Source organism: Schistocerca americana, chromosome 4 (genome assembly GCF_021461395.2).
Source record: "Schistocerca americana isolate TAMUIC-IGC-003095 chromosome 4, iqSchAmer2.1, whole genome shotgun sequence".
Taxonomy (NCBI): domain Eukaryota; kingdom Metazoa; phylum Arthropoda; class Insecta; order Orthoptera; family Acrididae; genus Schistocerca; species Schistocerca americana.
Genome location: NC_060122.1, coordinates 716,159,527 through 716,174,413, shown reverse-complemented (window position 1 = coordinate 716,174,413; position 14,887 = coordinate 716,159,527). Strand labels below are relative to the sequence as shown.

General features: G+C 43.6%; 1 protein-coding gene across 1 annotated transcript in view; it reads right to left on the bottom strand.

Annotated features, from left to right (window-relative positions):
- LOC124613950 (nucleoporin Nup43) overlaps window positions 1–14,887 on the bottom strand; it is a 202,703-nt gene that overhangs the window by 156,083 nt on the left and 31,733 nt on the right. The window contains exon 2 of the mRNA XM_047142718.1: window positions 5,116–5,223. Within this exon, the coding sequence (XP_046998674.1) occupies window positions 5,116–5,223 (108 nt within the window). The remainder of the gene's footprint in view (window positions 1–5,115; window positions 5,224–14,887) is intronic.

The following is a 14,887-nucleotide window of genomic DNA, read 5'->3' as shown; positions in this document are numbered from 1 at the left end:
TAACAAGAGTGATAGGGCACAAATCGCAGAATATCTGAGTGACCACCATCAAACGTTCATTTCTGAAGAAGAGGATGTGGAACAAAAATGGAAAAAATTCAGAAACATCGTCCAGTACGCCTTAGATAAGTTCGTACCGACTAAGGTCCAAAGCGAGGGGAAAGATCCACCGTGGTATAACAATCATGTACGAAAGGTACTACGGAAACAAAGAAAGCTTCATCATAGGTTTAAGAGTAGTCGAATCATAGCTGATAAGGAAAAGCTGAACGAAGCGAAAAAGAGCGTAAAGAGAGCAATGAGAGAAGCATTCAACGAATTCGAACATAAAACATTGGCAAACAATCTAAACAAGAACCCTAAAAAGTTTTGGTCATATGTAAAATCGGTAAGCGGATCTAAATCCCCTATTCAGTCACTCGTTGACCACGATGGCACCGAAACAGAGGACGACCGAAGAAAGGCAGAAATACTGAATTCAGTGTTCCGAAACTGTTTCACTGCGGAAAATCGTAACACAGTCCCTGACTTCAGCCGTCGCACGGACGCCAAAATGGAAAATATTGAAATAAACGATATCGGAATTGAAAAACAACTGCTATCACTTAGTAGCGGAAAAGCATCCGGACCAGACGAGATACCCTTAAGATTCTACAGTGATTTTGCTAAAGAACTTGCCCCCTTTCTATCAGCAATTTATCGTAGATCGCTGGAAGAACGTAAAGTACCTAGCGACTGGAAGAAAGCGCAGGTCGTTCCCATTTTCAAGAAGGGTCATAAATCAGATGCGAATAATTATAGGCCTATTTCGCTTACGTCAATCTGTTGTAGAATAATGGAACATGTTTTGTGTTCTCGTATTATGACGTTCTTAGATAATACAAATCTCCTTCATCATAACCAACATGGATTCCGCAAACAGAGATCATGTGAAACTCAGCTCGCCCTATTTGCCCAAGAAATTCACAGTGCCGTAGACACTGGCGAGCAGATTGATGCCGTATTCCTGGACTTCAGGAAGGCATTTGATACGGTTCCGCACTTACGTTTAGTGAAAAAAATACGAGCTTACGGAATATCGGACCAGGTTTGTGATTGGATTCAGGATTTCCTAGAAGAAAGAACACAACATGTCATTCTTAACGGTTCAAAATCTGCAGATGTAGAGGTAATTTCGGGAGTACCGCAGGGAAGCGTGATAGGACCTTTATTGTTTACAATATACATAAATGACTTAGTTGACAACATCGGTAGCTCCGTGAGGCTATTTGCAGATGACACGGTTGTCTACACGAAAGTAGCAACATCAGAAGACTCGTACGTACTCCAGGAGGACCTGCAGAGGATTAATGCATGGTGCGACAGCTGGCAGCTTTCCCTAAACGTAGATAAATGTAATATAATGCGCATACATAGGGGCAGAAATCCATTCCAGTACGATTATGCCATAGGTGGTAAATCATTGGAAGCGGTAACGACCGTAAAATACTTAGGAGTTACTATCCGGAGCGATCTGAAGTGGAATGATCACATAAAACAAATAGTGGGAAAAGCAGGCGCCAGGTTGAGATTCATAGGAAGAATTCTAAGAAAATGTGACTCATCGACGAAAGAAGTAGCTTACAAAACGCTTGTTCGTCCGATTCTTGAGTATTGCTCATCAGTATGGGACCCTTACCAGGTTGGATTAATAGAAGAGATAGACATGATCCAGCGAAAAGCAGCGCGATTCGTCATGGGGACATTTAGTCAGCGCGAGAGCGTTACGGAGATGCTGAACAAGCTCCAGTGGCGGACACTTCAAGAAAGGCGTTACGCAATACGGAGAGGTTTATTATCGAAATTACGAGAGAGCACATTCCGGGAAGAGATGGGCAAAATATCACTACCGCCCACATATATCTCGCGTAATGATCACAACGAAAAGATCCGAGAAATTAGAGCAAATATGGAGACTTACAAGCAGTCGTTCTTCCCACGCACAATTCGTGAATGGAACAGGGAAGGGGGGATCAGATAGTGGTACAATAAGTACCCTCCGCCACACACCGTAAGGTGGCTCGCGGAGTATAGATGTAGATGTAGATGTAAGCACAACATAATCAAATTGAATGGTTCATTCCCAAACCATGCCCACTGGATCCTTCCCTCCAGCGCCAGCCTTTCTGAGTTGCGTTGATGGGAGGGTCCTTGCAACACATCCTTTGTCCCCATAATCCTCCTGCTCTCAATCCTCACTAAGCTACTGCATCCACACCTACCCAGCCATCTCCCCCCTTTCCCTGTCCTGTCATTATCTCCTAAACCCATTCCACCGAATCATCATCGTGCATGACACACATTCACCAGCACTAGTGCCTGTATTTTGCTTTTCTATGCCATGAACTTGATGCCTCTGTGTCCTGCATTCCGATATAACACATGTATTTATCTCCCTCAGAGATGCCACCCACCTTTCCTCAACTCTCATTCTCATCTCATTTCTCCCTGTACCCCCCTCTCACCCTACCTGGCACTAACTCTCACCCCAGCCTACTGACTGATATGCAGCCCCAGCACTACTTGCTGACCTGCATCCACAACATTGTGTGTTCAGTTGGAACAATGTAACTGCATATAGGTGTGTGTGTGTGTGTGTGTGTGTGTGTGTGTGTGTGTGTGTGTGTGTGTGTGTAAGAGAGTGTTTTCATTCTTTTTTGTGTGCCTGCTGACAACTCATCAACTAACGTTCTAGTAGTCTGAATGTAAACCCTTCTCATCTATGAATTGAGTTTGTCTTCTAATGTGGCTAGCAACAGGATAGATCTAAGTTCCACATATACGAAATGCTCTGTTATGATAACAGTTGAAAAACTTCCTGTCATGCATCTGAGAAGTAGACACAAAGAAGCAGCGGAAAAGAAGAGAAGTAAAAACACTGCGTGTGACGATGAAATGAGGGCAGTGTAGTGCTGGAATGTGAAGAAGGAATGAGAAATGCCCTGCCCACTATCCTTCCCACCCCTCCCACAGTGTTATTTCGCCATCCACCAAACCTACACAATAATACTCGTCCATCCCTCACAGCCCCTGCTTCCGACCCCCTATCTCATCAGAGTTTCAGGGAGAGCATAAGGGAACAACTGACAGGAATGGGGGAAAGAAATACAGTAGAAGAAGAATGGGTAACTTTGAGGGATGAAACAGTGAAGGCAGCAAAGGATCAAATAGGTAAAAAGACAAGGGCTAGTAGAAATCCTTGGGTAACAGAAGAAATATTGAATTTAATTGATGAAAGAAGAAAATATAAAAATGCAGTAAATGAAACAGGCCAAAAAGGAATACAAACGTCTCAAAAATGATATAGACAGGAAGTGCAAAATGGCTAAGAAGGGATGGCTAGAGGACAAATGTAAGGATGTAGAGGCTTATCTCACTAGGGGTAAGGTAGATACTGCCTACAGGAAAATTAAAGAGACCTTTGGAGAAAAGAGAACCACTTGTAGGAATATCAAGAGCTCAGATGGAAACCAAGTTCTAAGCAAAGAAGGGAAAGCAGAAAGGTGGAAGGAGTATATAGAGGGTCTATACAAGGGCGATGTACTTGAGGACAATATTATGGAAATGGAAGAGGATGTAGATGAAGATGAAATGGGAGATATGATACTGCGTGAAGAATTTGACAGAGCACTGAAAGACCTCAGTCGAAACAAGGTCCCCGGAGTAGACAACATTCCATAAGAACTACTGACAGCCTTGGGAGAGCCAGTCCTGAGAAAACTCTACCATCTGGAGAGCAAGACGTATAAGACAGGCGAAATACCCTCAGACTTCAAGAAGAATATAATAATTCCAATCCAAAAAGAAAGCAGGTGTTGACACATGTGAAAATTACCGAACTATCAGTTTAATAAGTCACAGCTGCAAAATACTAACGCGAATTCTTTACAGACGAATGGAAAAACTGATAGAAGCCGACCTCGGGGAAGATCAGTTTGGATTCCGTAGAAATGTTGGAACACGTGAGGCAATACTGACCCTACGACTTATCTTAGAAAATAGATTAAGGAAAGGGAAACCTATGCTTCTAGCTTTTGTAGACTTAGAGAAGGCTTTTGACAATGTTGATTGGAATACTCTCTTTCAAATTCTGAAAGTGGCAGGGGTAAAATACAGGGAGCGAAAGGCTATTTACAATTTGTACATAAACCAGATGGCAGTTATAAGAGTCGAGGGACATGAAAGGGAAGCAGTTGTTGGGAAGGGAGTGAGACAGGGTTGTATCCTGTCCCCGATGTTATTCAATCTGTATATTGAGCAAGCAATAAAGGAAACAAAAGAAAAGTTCGGAGTAGGAATTAAAATCCATGGAGAAGAAATAAAAACTTTGAGGTTCACCGATGACATTGTAATTCTGTCATAGACAGCAAAGTACTTGGAAGAGCTGTTGAACGGAATGGACAGTGTCTTGAAAGGAGGGTATAAAATGAACATCAACAAAAGCAAAACTAGGATAATGGATTGTAGTCGAATTAAGTCGGATGATGCTGAGGGAATTAGATTAGGAAATGAGACACTTAAAGTAGTAAAGGAGTTTTGCAATTTGGGGAGCAAAATAACTGATGATGGTCAAAGTAGAGAGGATATAAAATGTAGACTGGCAATGGCAAGGAAAGCATTTCTGAAGAAGAAAAATTTGTTAACATCGAGTGTAGATTTAAGTGTCAGGAAGTGGTTTCTCAAAGTATTTGTATGGAGTGTAGCCATGTATGGAAGTGAAACGTGGACGATAAGTAGTTTAGACAAGAAGAGAATAGAAGCTTTTGAAATGTGGTGCTACAGAAGAATGCTGAAGATTATATGGGTAGATCACGTACCTAATGAGGAGGTATTGAATAGAATTGGGGAGAAGAGGAGCTTGTGGCACAACTCGACTAGAAGAATGATATTACAACCTCTTACTGTTTTGAATCAATGTATGTAAAATTTTATCCACATATTTTTGGTTAAAACAGGATAAAATTAAATTCTCATGTTCTTTAACCAGTGCTTCACAAATCTGAAGAGCATTGCATGTATTCGTCCAACTAAAATAATTTTAACTACATAACTTGCATTTATTAGTAAAATACTTACTTTTATTTCAGTAATATCACCACAATTGGGAATAGTTCTCAGTTTTGCAGGAATACTGTATGAATCATCTTCATCAGATGCATATGACCATAGTGCTAAGTGGCAAATCTGAAAAGGAAAGAAAAGAGGATTAATACCTTTTATTTCAGTATCCAGAAGAATGGCTGACAACAACAAAATCAATTAAAGAAAAAAAGCACTGGTCTGGATGATGTGGGTCATCAACTTCCACCTTCATTACTTGAATTCCAGTCCTTGAACAGCACATTGGCATGTATCTCACAGCACTGGTGGGTTCCTCTCTCTCTCTCTCTCTCTCTCTCTCTCTCTCTCTCTTTTAGCCAGTCATCAGTCTTCTTACTAGTTTAATGCAGACTGACACGAGTCATGAATTCATCATAGTATATACCGCAAACTATATCATCAATTATTTGTTACATGTATTCCAACCTCTCCCCCCTCCCCCCTACAGATTTTACCCTCTGTAGCTACCTCTATTAGCATAAAAGTTAATCTCTGATGTCTCAATAGATGTTCCATCATCCTGCCGTTTTTTCACTGTTTTCCATTTATTCCTTTCCTCATTGATTCTGTGGAGAACCTTCTCATTCCTTTATCTTATCAGTCCACCTAATTTTCGACATCTGTCTGTAGCACCACATCTGGAATGCTTCAATTCTCTTCTGTTCTGATTTTCTCACAGTCCATGCTTCACTATCATACAGTGTCGTACTCCAAATGTACATTCGGTGAAATTTTTCTCAAATTAAGGCCTATGTTTTATACTAACACATTTTTCTTGGCTCGGAATGCCCTTTCCACCAGTGCTAGTCTGCTTTTTATGTTCTCCTTGCTTTGTCTGTCATTAGTTATTTTGCTACCCACATAGCAGAATTTTGTAACTTCATCTACTTTCTAATCCCCAGTTCTGATGTTAAGTTTCACACTCTTCTCATTGCTGCTACTTCTCATTACTTTTGTCTTTCTTTGATTTACTCTCAATCCACATTCTGTACTCATTAGACTGTTCATTCCATTCAACATATCCTGTAATTCTTTTTTACTTTCACTCAGGATAGCAACACCAGCAGCGAATCTTATTATTGATATCCTGTCACCCTGAATTTTAATCCCACTCTTTAACCTTTCTTTTATTTCCATCACTGCTTCTTCAATGTCCAGACTGAGTAGTAGGGGCAAAACAGTAGTCTACCCTGTCTTACACCCGTTTTTATCTGAGAACTTCATTCCTTGTCCTCCACTCTTATTGTTCCTCTTGGCTCTTGTACACATTCTATATTATCTGTCTCTCCCTACAGCTTACAATATTTTTCTCTGAATTTTGAACATCTTGCACCATTTGCCCATTGACGAATCGACAAAGAGAGCAATATAAAAACAACTACATGTTAATCGCAATCGATGGAAGAGAAGACAGCTAAAAACAGGGACACAGAGAAAGGTCTACAAAATACGCCATGGAGAAATGGAGGTCTTAAACTAAAGATTTAATGTCCTTCACCATATTGCTACAATGGATAAAAAGTAAAACGCAGTCGACAGCCCACACATCACTCGCTAGAACGGCTGGTAACTCAGATAGTAAACACAAATGAGAACGTAGGTGGTTAAAAAAAAAGGCATTCCGTCACGAAAAGGTGAACCATCAAAGGTTGAGGGCAATGGGCACAAAGTGGTGGGGGGTCACAACTTAACAAATGGAGATGGCTAAAAAGACAGTGCCCAATTCGTAACCTACCTAAAACGATCTCCTCACCGGGAGAGGGTCGAGAGGAGATCGTCCAAGCCGCTGGGAGACGTTTAATTTCCCAGAGCTTGTCCCATGAAGGGAGGACCTACGGTGATGCCAAAGTGACACCACCTGCTGACGGACAGCAACACAGAGATCATCGGAGTGAATGTAAGAACCAGCGGGCTGAGGTAAGAGGACTGCAGCCTCGGCAGCAGCGACAGTGGACTCAGACTGACATGACCAGAAACCCACACAAACATCACAGTGGCTCCATCAAGAGTGAGCAAGAGACAGCCTTCCTGGAACCATTGCACTATGGGGTGGACAATGTACAGCAAACAGAGGCTCTGAAGGGCACTGAGAGAGTCAGAGCTAACGGCACAATTGAAAAGCCTATGTCACTGGACGTATTGCATAGACTGACAAAGGGCTAAGAGCTTGGCTGTGATTACAGAGCTGTGTGTCAGAAGCTGATACCGAAAAATGTCGGTGAATATGATGAATGCACATCCGACACCACAGTCAGTCCAAGATCCATCAATGTACATAAAGGTACTATCATGAAATTCTGTGCGAAGGTCGGGAAACTTAAGGCAATAGAGCGGGCTGGAATAGTATCCCAAGAAAGCGAATGAAGGACAAGGTGAACACGGGCTGCCACACGAAGCCAAGTGGTGAAGGGTTCACACCCATCAGGAAAGTGGCAGGTAGCATTAAGTTAAGCTGCCGGAGCAACAGCCGAAAATGAATGCCAGGAGGTAACAGAGAAGAGGGATGCACCTCGTACTGGTAATCAAAGAAGTCATCGAAGAAGAAGGTGTAGGATGGGTGCCCACGCATGGCAGACAAACTGCATGCATATGAGTCAATCCATACCAAGTGGTCCAGCACTGGTTGCTTGACCATCTCAGAAAAATTTTATATTTGCTGGGTGGATTCCCCAATGTTTAGTAGTCACAAAAATATTTTTACAAAAATTTATTGTTTATTATTTTGAAATGGCAACCATATTTGTTCCAGGCTGCATGTGTTTTCTCGTATTTGCAAGCATCTACATTTTTTACAATTATTCAGTAGTGGATTGTCCTAAGCCTTTCAGATAAAATGCATTTAGTTCAACACACTCTGGGCTACAAATTAACATCATTATCACTTAGCTGAATGTATTCTTTAATATATTTTTAATAGTTCAAATTTATCAGCCAAAAATTTTAAAAAACTCAATTTTTGAACGGTAGTTTTTTCAAAGAAAGATTAATTTCTCAGCTTTAATATTTTTTCTGCTATTACACTGTATAGTATAGTTACTTTTTATAGAGTATCAATGGTGAGCAGCTTACACTTAAAAAATACACTATTATAAAAATTGATTTTTTTAAATTTTTCCATTTTGTGGTCTGCAATACCTTTGTTGGGGGACCAGATAAAAATCTGAAAATTTCACAGTTAATAGACATTTATGATATCAAACTTCAGTATAAATTTCAACTTTGAGATTCAACTGGAAGTTATGGAAAAAAGATTAGAAACACGAGTCAAAACTATGTTTTTGAACATCTGCCATATCTGGTAGGCTAATCAAATAAAGTATACCAACTGCATAATGTAACACACCACATTACACTAGCTAACGATGATTTGTCGAAACAATGCTGTGGTAATTGTTTCAGCAGGCTAACAATTGCATCCGCAAGCCTATACAATTCTGGTTGTTGTCTTCCCCTTTACACCAACAACTGTCTACTCACACTCATTTAACTAGAAGTTCTTGAAGTGTGCGCTTGAAAAATGGTGTCTCAGTGTTCTGTTGGTGTTGTTATTAATGAAGCATGTCATAAAAGTGTGTATGGAATGTATCCTAAAAACATTACTTTAATCAAAGATTACACTGAAGAAGAAAAAGTGTTGTTTTACTTACGAGTCAGCCCAGAGGTCAAATCAACATGCAAGTACCGTGAAATGAAATACTTAAAAAAATTTCATCACCTTTTTGGTCAGTCTTGCATGGACCCTTTTGAGAAACGTAAGAAACCTATAACAAAAGGTTGCAAGAAACAACATTTGATCATTATTCTAAACATAAAAGCCCTTTTGTCAATCTCATACCAGGAAAATCATTGTGTCCAACATGTTATTCTAAGATATTTGTAATTCACAAGAGAAAGGATAGTGAAACCTCAGATACAGAATTTTGTGACTTATCAGCAACCATTAAAAAAGAAGATACAGCTTGTTAAATCCTGGGTATATCACCTGCTAGTAAAATTAGGAAACTAAGTCAAGATAAAAGACCAAGAGCCTTGAATACAAAAACTGAGAAAGTGGCAGCTACAGTCAAAAAGATTTTGGAAGTTTCATTTCAAAATACAATTTGTACTAAAACAGATGGAAGTTATAAAACTTCACCAACCGAATATGATGATTTGATAGAAAAACTAAATGAATTAGTTCAAACAAAGAGTGTAAAATTAAGATTATCAGTTTACAGCCGATAGCTAGAAGGAGGGTGTTAATCCTTACCAGGATTAGGTATGGGTATAACAATGGCTTCATGCTAGCTTCTGGGAAACATGACCTCTGCCCAGATGCACGTGTATGTATGAAGGAGAAAGTGATTGCCCACAAGAGAAAGGTGCTGCAAAATCGGAGTGTGAATTTTGGCTTGCCCTAAGATGGAGGATCGGAATGAAGTGAGAGCATGATCTAGCTCCCTCATAGTAACAACTCACTATTCTGAGAAGAGAATGGCATCACTCGAGCATCCTCCACTCAGTTTCTGATGGAGGAAGGCAGGGTGATAGTGGGAAAAGCTCAAAATCTGCACAAGAAGTGTGACAAATGGAACGTTCTGCAGCAGTAAGGATAATATTTGTAAGATATTCCACTTCATCATCGCAACTGGGGAAATGATGTTCATTGAAGGACGCCAGGTAGGATTGATTAGTTGGTTGGTTGGTTTGGGTATAAAGGGACCAAACTAAAGGGTCGTCAGTCTCTTTTTTCAAGGTACAAAAACACCCAAAGTATGTTTGAGAAAGTAATACAGGAAAAAGGAATGGGGAACCACAGCTAAAAAGAAAACTAATGGAATGAACAAAAAACGGGGAAAACATACACCACAAGGAAACGTAGAAGAAGGTATTAAAACCATAGAGCAGATGATTTGGGCTGGCTGATCACAAGAATAAAAGAGGATGAGCCAGCCACCCTGCAACACGTTAAAACGTCCACCCCAAAAAGACAAGGCGAGATGAACACACACAGGGAAAAGATGACCACTAAGACAAACCAATGCAAAGAAAGTGTGACAAAGTTAAAGTGGAGGGAGGGTGGCAGCCTCGGAGAGAAGGATAATACCCACCCTCAGATGGTACGATAAAAAAAAACCCTCACGAATAAAATGTAAAACTAAAGCTGCTCTTGAGGCATTGTCATCCAACGGCGAAAGTAGGGTGTTGGGAAGGTTACAAGTCCGACACAGAGGGGCTAAAAGTGGGCAGTCCAGCAAGATACGGACGACAGTTATATGTGAGCCACAGTGACACCGAGGTGGGTCCTCGCAATGAAGGAGGTTACCACGTGTTAGCCACGTATGGCCAACACAGAGCCATTAGAGAACCACAGAGTCCCTGCAAGAGGCCCACACGGAGGACTTCCACATATTTGTAGGCTCCTTAATGGCACGCAGTTTGTTGTGCGTACTGAGATTATGCCATTCTGTCTCCCAAAACTGAAAAACCTTGCGGTGTAATAATGATTGCAGGTCAGTTACAGGGATGTCGACCTCCAGAAGCGGTTTCCGTGTAGCCTGTTTGGCCTGCCTGTCAGCAAGTTCATTTCCTTGGATTCCGACGCGGCTTGGGGTCCACACAAACACCACGGAATGACTAGTCCGTTCCAGGGCATAGATGGACTCCGGGATGCTCACTACCCCAAAGGATGGCAAGGGTAGCATTGGTCGATAGCTGGTAAGCTGCTCAAGGAGAGAGTACAGAAAAGGAATGACTCACAAGGACATGAGTGGATGTGCTCAAGAGCATGAGAAATGGCCACCAGATCTCCAGTGAAAACACTGAAGCCATCTGGGAAGGAGTGCTGTTTAGTATGTCCTCCATGAACATATGCAAAGCCAACGTGACCATCAGCCATCGGTGAAAACTACTTCATCACCCCGGTACATGTAGAGAATCGAGAGGAAGTGACAGCGGAAAGCCGCAGAGGTAACGGAGTCTGTAGGGCCACGTCAAAGGAGCAGGCAAAGCTTCAGCCTAGGTGTACATCGTGGAGACGTACATGAATGGACCTCAAGTATAGGTGCTAAAGGCAAGGACTCCACTTCAGACAAGAGATCGGACACGAACCGCAACCATAAGCCCTGACCTGGGCCGCTGATGCGGGAGATGAATTATTGTGGGTGGGAAAAGAATATGGTAATTCGGATGCTCAGGAAGACTATGAATGTGTGCAACGTAACTGGCGAGCAGTTGCGCACACCTAACTTTCAATGGAGGGACTCCGGCCTCCACCAGGATGCTGGTCTCCGGACTCGTCCTAAAAGCTCCCATTGCCAGTCGAACACCACAGTGATGCACTGGGCCGAGTAAACACAATGCTGAGGGTGCCACCAAACCATAAAGCAGACTTCCCTAGTCTATTGAAGATGACTAGGAGATGTCGCTTGTAGTCGGACAAGAGATGTTTGATCATCTGACTGTGGATCTGATCTGGCCCAGGAGCTGTGTCAGGGCAATGTGCGAGGGTGCTGAGGAGCTCCCAATCTGTAAATGGAACATTATAGAGTTCACTGTGATGTTCAGTGAATGAGAGGGCTTTCCTTTCCATCCGCCATTTGAGGGTGTAAAAGTCTGAGGGATAATTCTCCGATGCAGAGGTTCGAGCATAATACTCAGCAAAGTGCTCGGCAATTGTGTTTGCGTCTGCAGATAGGCCATTGATGTTACTGTCAGTGACACCTGTCAGGGTCTGGTACCCAAAAACACGTCTGATCTTTATCCAGACTTGGGAAGGTGACGTATGGCACCCTATGGTCAAGACATACCTCTCCTAACATTCCTGTTTCTGTCTTTTTATAAGCTGGCGAACGCAAGCGCAGAGCCATTTAAAAGCTATTAGGTGCTATAGGAAAGGGTCTGCACTTACGTCACTGTAGAGCTCGCCGAAGCTCTTTAATGACCTCAGCAATTTCCGGCGTGACTTTCACCAGGGGCACCCTAAAGGACAAGGGATCGTGTTTCCGCCGGAAAAAAGATCGTTCTAGTGACCAGCTCAACCACCGCAGTGATGGTACCATGCAGGGGAGATTCAATGGTGACAGCAGAGATGAAAGCTTCCCAGTCTGCCTTGTTTAAAGCCCATCTGGGTAGACGTCCAGGACAATGGTGCTGAGGGAGTGACAGGAAGATGGGGAAATGGTCACTAGCATACAAGTCATCATGGGCTCTCCAGTGGACAGATAGTGGAAGTCCTGGACTGCAGAGGGATAAATCAAAGTGCCATGAACCACACTTAATTAAGTGGGGGCCCCAGTATTTAAAAGTTGAGACAGTAAAGTTTCAACATCTCTACCTCGGTCAGTAAGCACCGTGCCACCCCACAAGGGGTTATGGGCATTAAAATCTCCCCAAAGTAGGAAAGGTTTTGGGAGCTGATGAATCAGTGCAGCCAATGCGTTCAGGGGGACTGCACCATCTGGAGGAAGATAAACATTGCAAGCAATTATTTCCTGTGTCATCCTGATGCTGACAGCCACAGGGGGCACAGACTCACTGCATACGGAACTCAGGACATATACACAAACTCCATCTGGCACACTATCATAGTCGCTACGGTTCTTGTAATATCCCCAACAGCCGCAGAGGTCAGGGGTCTGCATTGCCGGGAGAAAGGTTTCCTGGAGTACAATGCACAAAGCAGTTGTAATGCTTAACAGTTGCCATAGCTCATACAGATGGTGGAAAAAACCACAGCAATTCCACTGGAGGATGACATTATCGTGAGGCTGGGAATGTATGAAGCGTGCAGGTTATGTCTTAGGGTTGTATGCTGCCACTGATTGAGTATTTGTATCCATTCCTATTGGGGATGAGGCATCAGTGAGATCCAGGTCCTCAGGGGACACTAAGATCTCCACCTCATCCTCAGGTGCAGAATTGATAGGGAGTGGTGGTGTTGGGGCCACCAGAGGGTCCTTTTTCTTAGCAGACTACTTCTTTGTTTGCTCACTCTCTCGCTTCTCTTTAGGGGCTTGCTGGGAGGACTTCTCCGAAGTAGCTCCACACACGGAGGAAGACGGTGAAACTCTTCATCCAGCAGTTTTTGGCTCCTTTAGCCCCTGGTGAGTGTCCACTGTGGCATTAGCGGAGACCTTGGGAGAGGGGGTTCCAAGGGAGCCCTTCTGCATGAGAGGAGCCGAAGGAGGATGTTGCTTCTCCAGCTGGGGGGGGGGGAGGCGGGGGGGGGGGGGGGACCGAAGTCCCCTGCATTTGGGGGGGGGGAGGTGTGTGGGAGGGGGGGCGCTTGCGGCTGAAATAGGTACTTTGGGAGCAACGGAAGGAGATTTCCCCCCCCCCCCCCTACCACCAATGGGGCAGATGTATTCTGGAGGCCCGGAGGGCCCACTGTTCATGGAACCGAGTGTGGTATGACTATTACTTGTGACTGTGATGGTAATGTAGCTGCAGCATATGTGGAGGGTATAACAATTCAAATTTACGTTTAGCCTCTTGGTAGGTCAACCGGTCCAGGATCTTTTACTCCGTGATTTTCTGCTCCTTTTGGAGTATTGTGCAGTCTGGCGAGCAGGGCGAGTGCTGCTCTACACAGGTGATAGAAGTGGAAGGAGGCATATGTGGCGTATCTGGATGCAGTGTTCATCCGTAGTCTCTACATGTGGTACTGGAAGTGCAGTGGGACGACGTGTCCAAATTTCCAGCACTCAAACCACCGCATAGGCCTCTTGGTAGGTCAACCGGTCCAGGATCTTTTACTCCGTGATTTTCTGCTCCTTTTGGAGTATTGTGCAGTCTGGCGAGCAGGGCGAGTGCTGCTCTACACAGGTGATAGAAGTGGAAGAAGGCATATATGGCGTATCTGGATGCAGTGTTCATCCGCAGTCTCTACAGGTGGTACTGGAAGTGCAGTGGGAAGATGTGTCCAAATTTCCAGCACTCAAACCACCGCATAGGGGGAGGGATGTATGGTTTAACTTCACAGCAGTAAACCATCATCTTGACCTTTTCAGATATGGAATCACCCTCAAAGGCCAAGATGAAGGCACTGGTGGCAACCCTGTTGTCTTTGGGTCCCCTGTAAACACGCCAGATGAAATGAACATCCCACCATTCTAGACTGGCGCGGAGCTCATCATCAGACTGCAGGAGGTCGCAATGGAAAATCCCCTGGACCACATTGAGGCTTTTACGGGGAGTGACGGAAACAGGAATATTACCCAGCTGGTCACAAGCGAGTAATACCCGGGATTGGGCTGTGGATGCTGTCTGAATCAAGACAGCACAGCAGCTGATCTTGGGCAGCAATGTCTGTTCCCCAAACTTATCCTCAAGATGTACAACAAAAAATTGAGGCTTCGTAAGTAGAAAGGAGTCCCCATCCATTCTGTTATGGACTAAATACCGAGGCAAATATGGCTCTCTTCTTTCTGTAGCCTTACATTCCTCCCATGGCATAGCGAGGGAGGGAAACGATTCAGGGTCATACCTGTCAGCATTGTAACAGAGGTTGAAAATACCACTTAAGTTGTAAATTTCTTTATTTTCACACGACCGGTTTCGGACTGTTATAAGCCCGTCCTCAGGTGTCGTAGCGGTGCTGTGGCCCCCAAGCGCCGCATCTACCAGGTGCGGTGTGCTGCCTATGAGTGCAGAACAGGGAGCCTGCACTCATAGGCGGCACAACGCACCTGGTACACGTGGTGCTCCGGGACCACAGTACGACTACGACACCTGAGGATAGGCTTATAATAGTTCAAAACCAGTCATT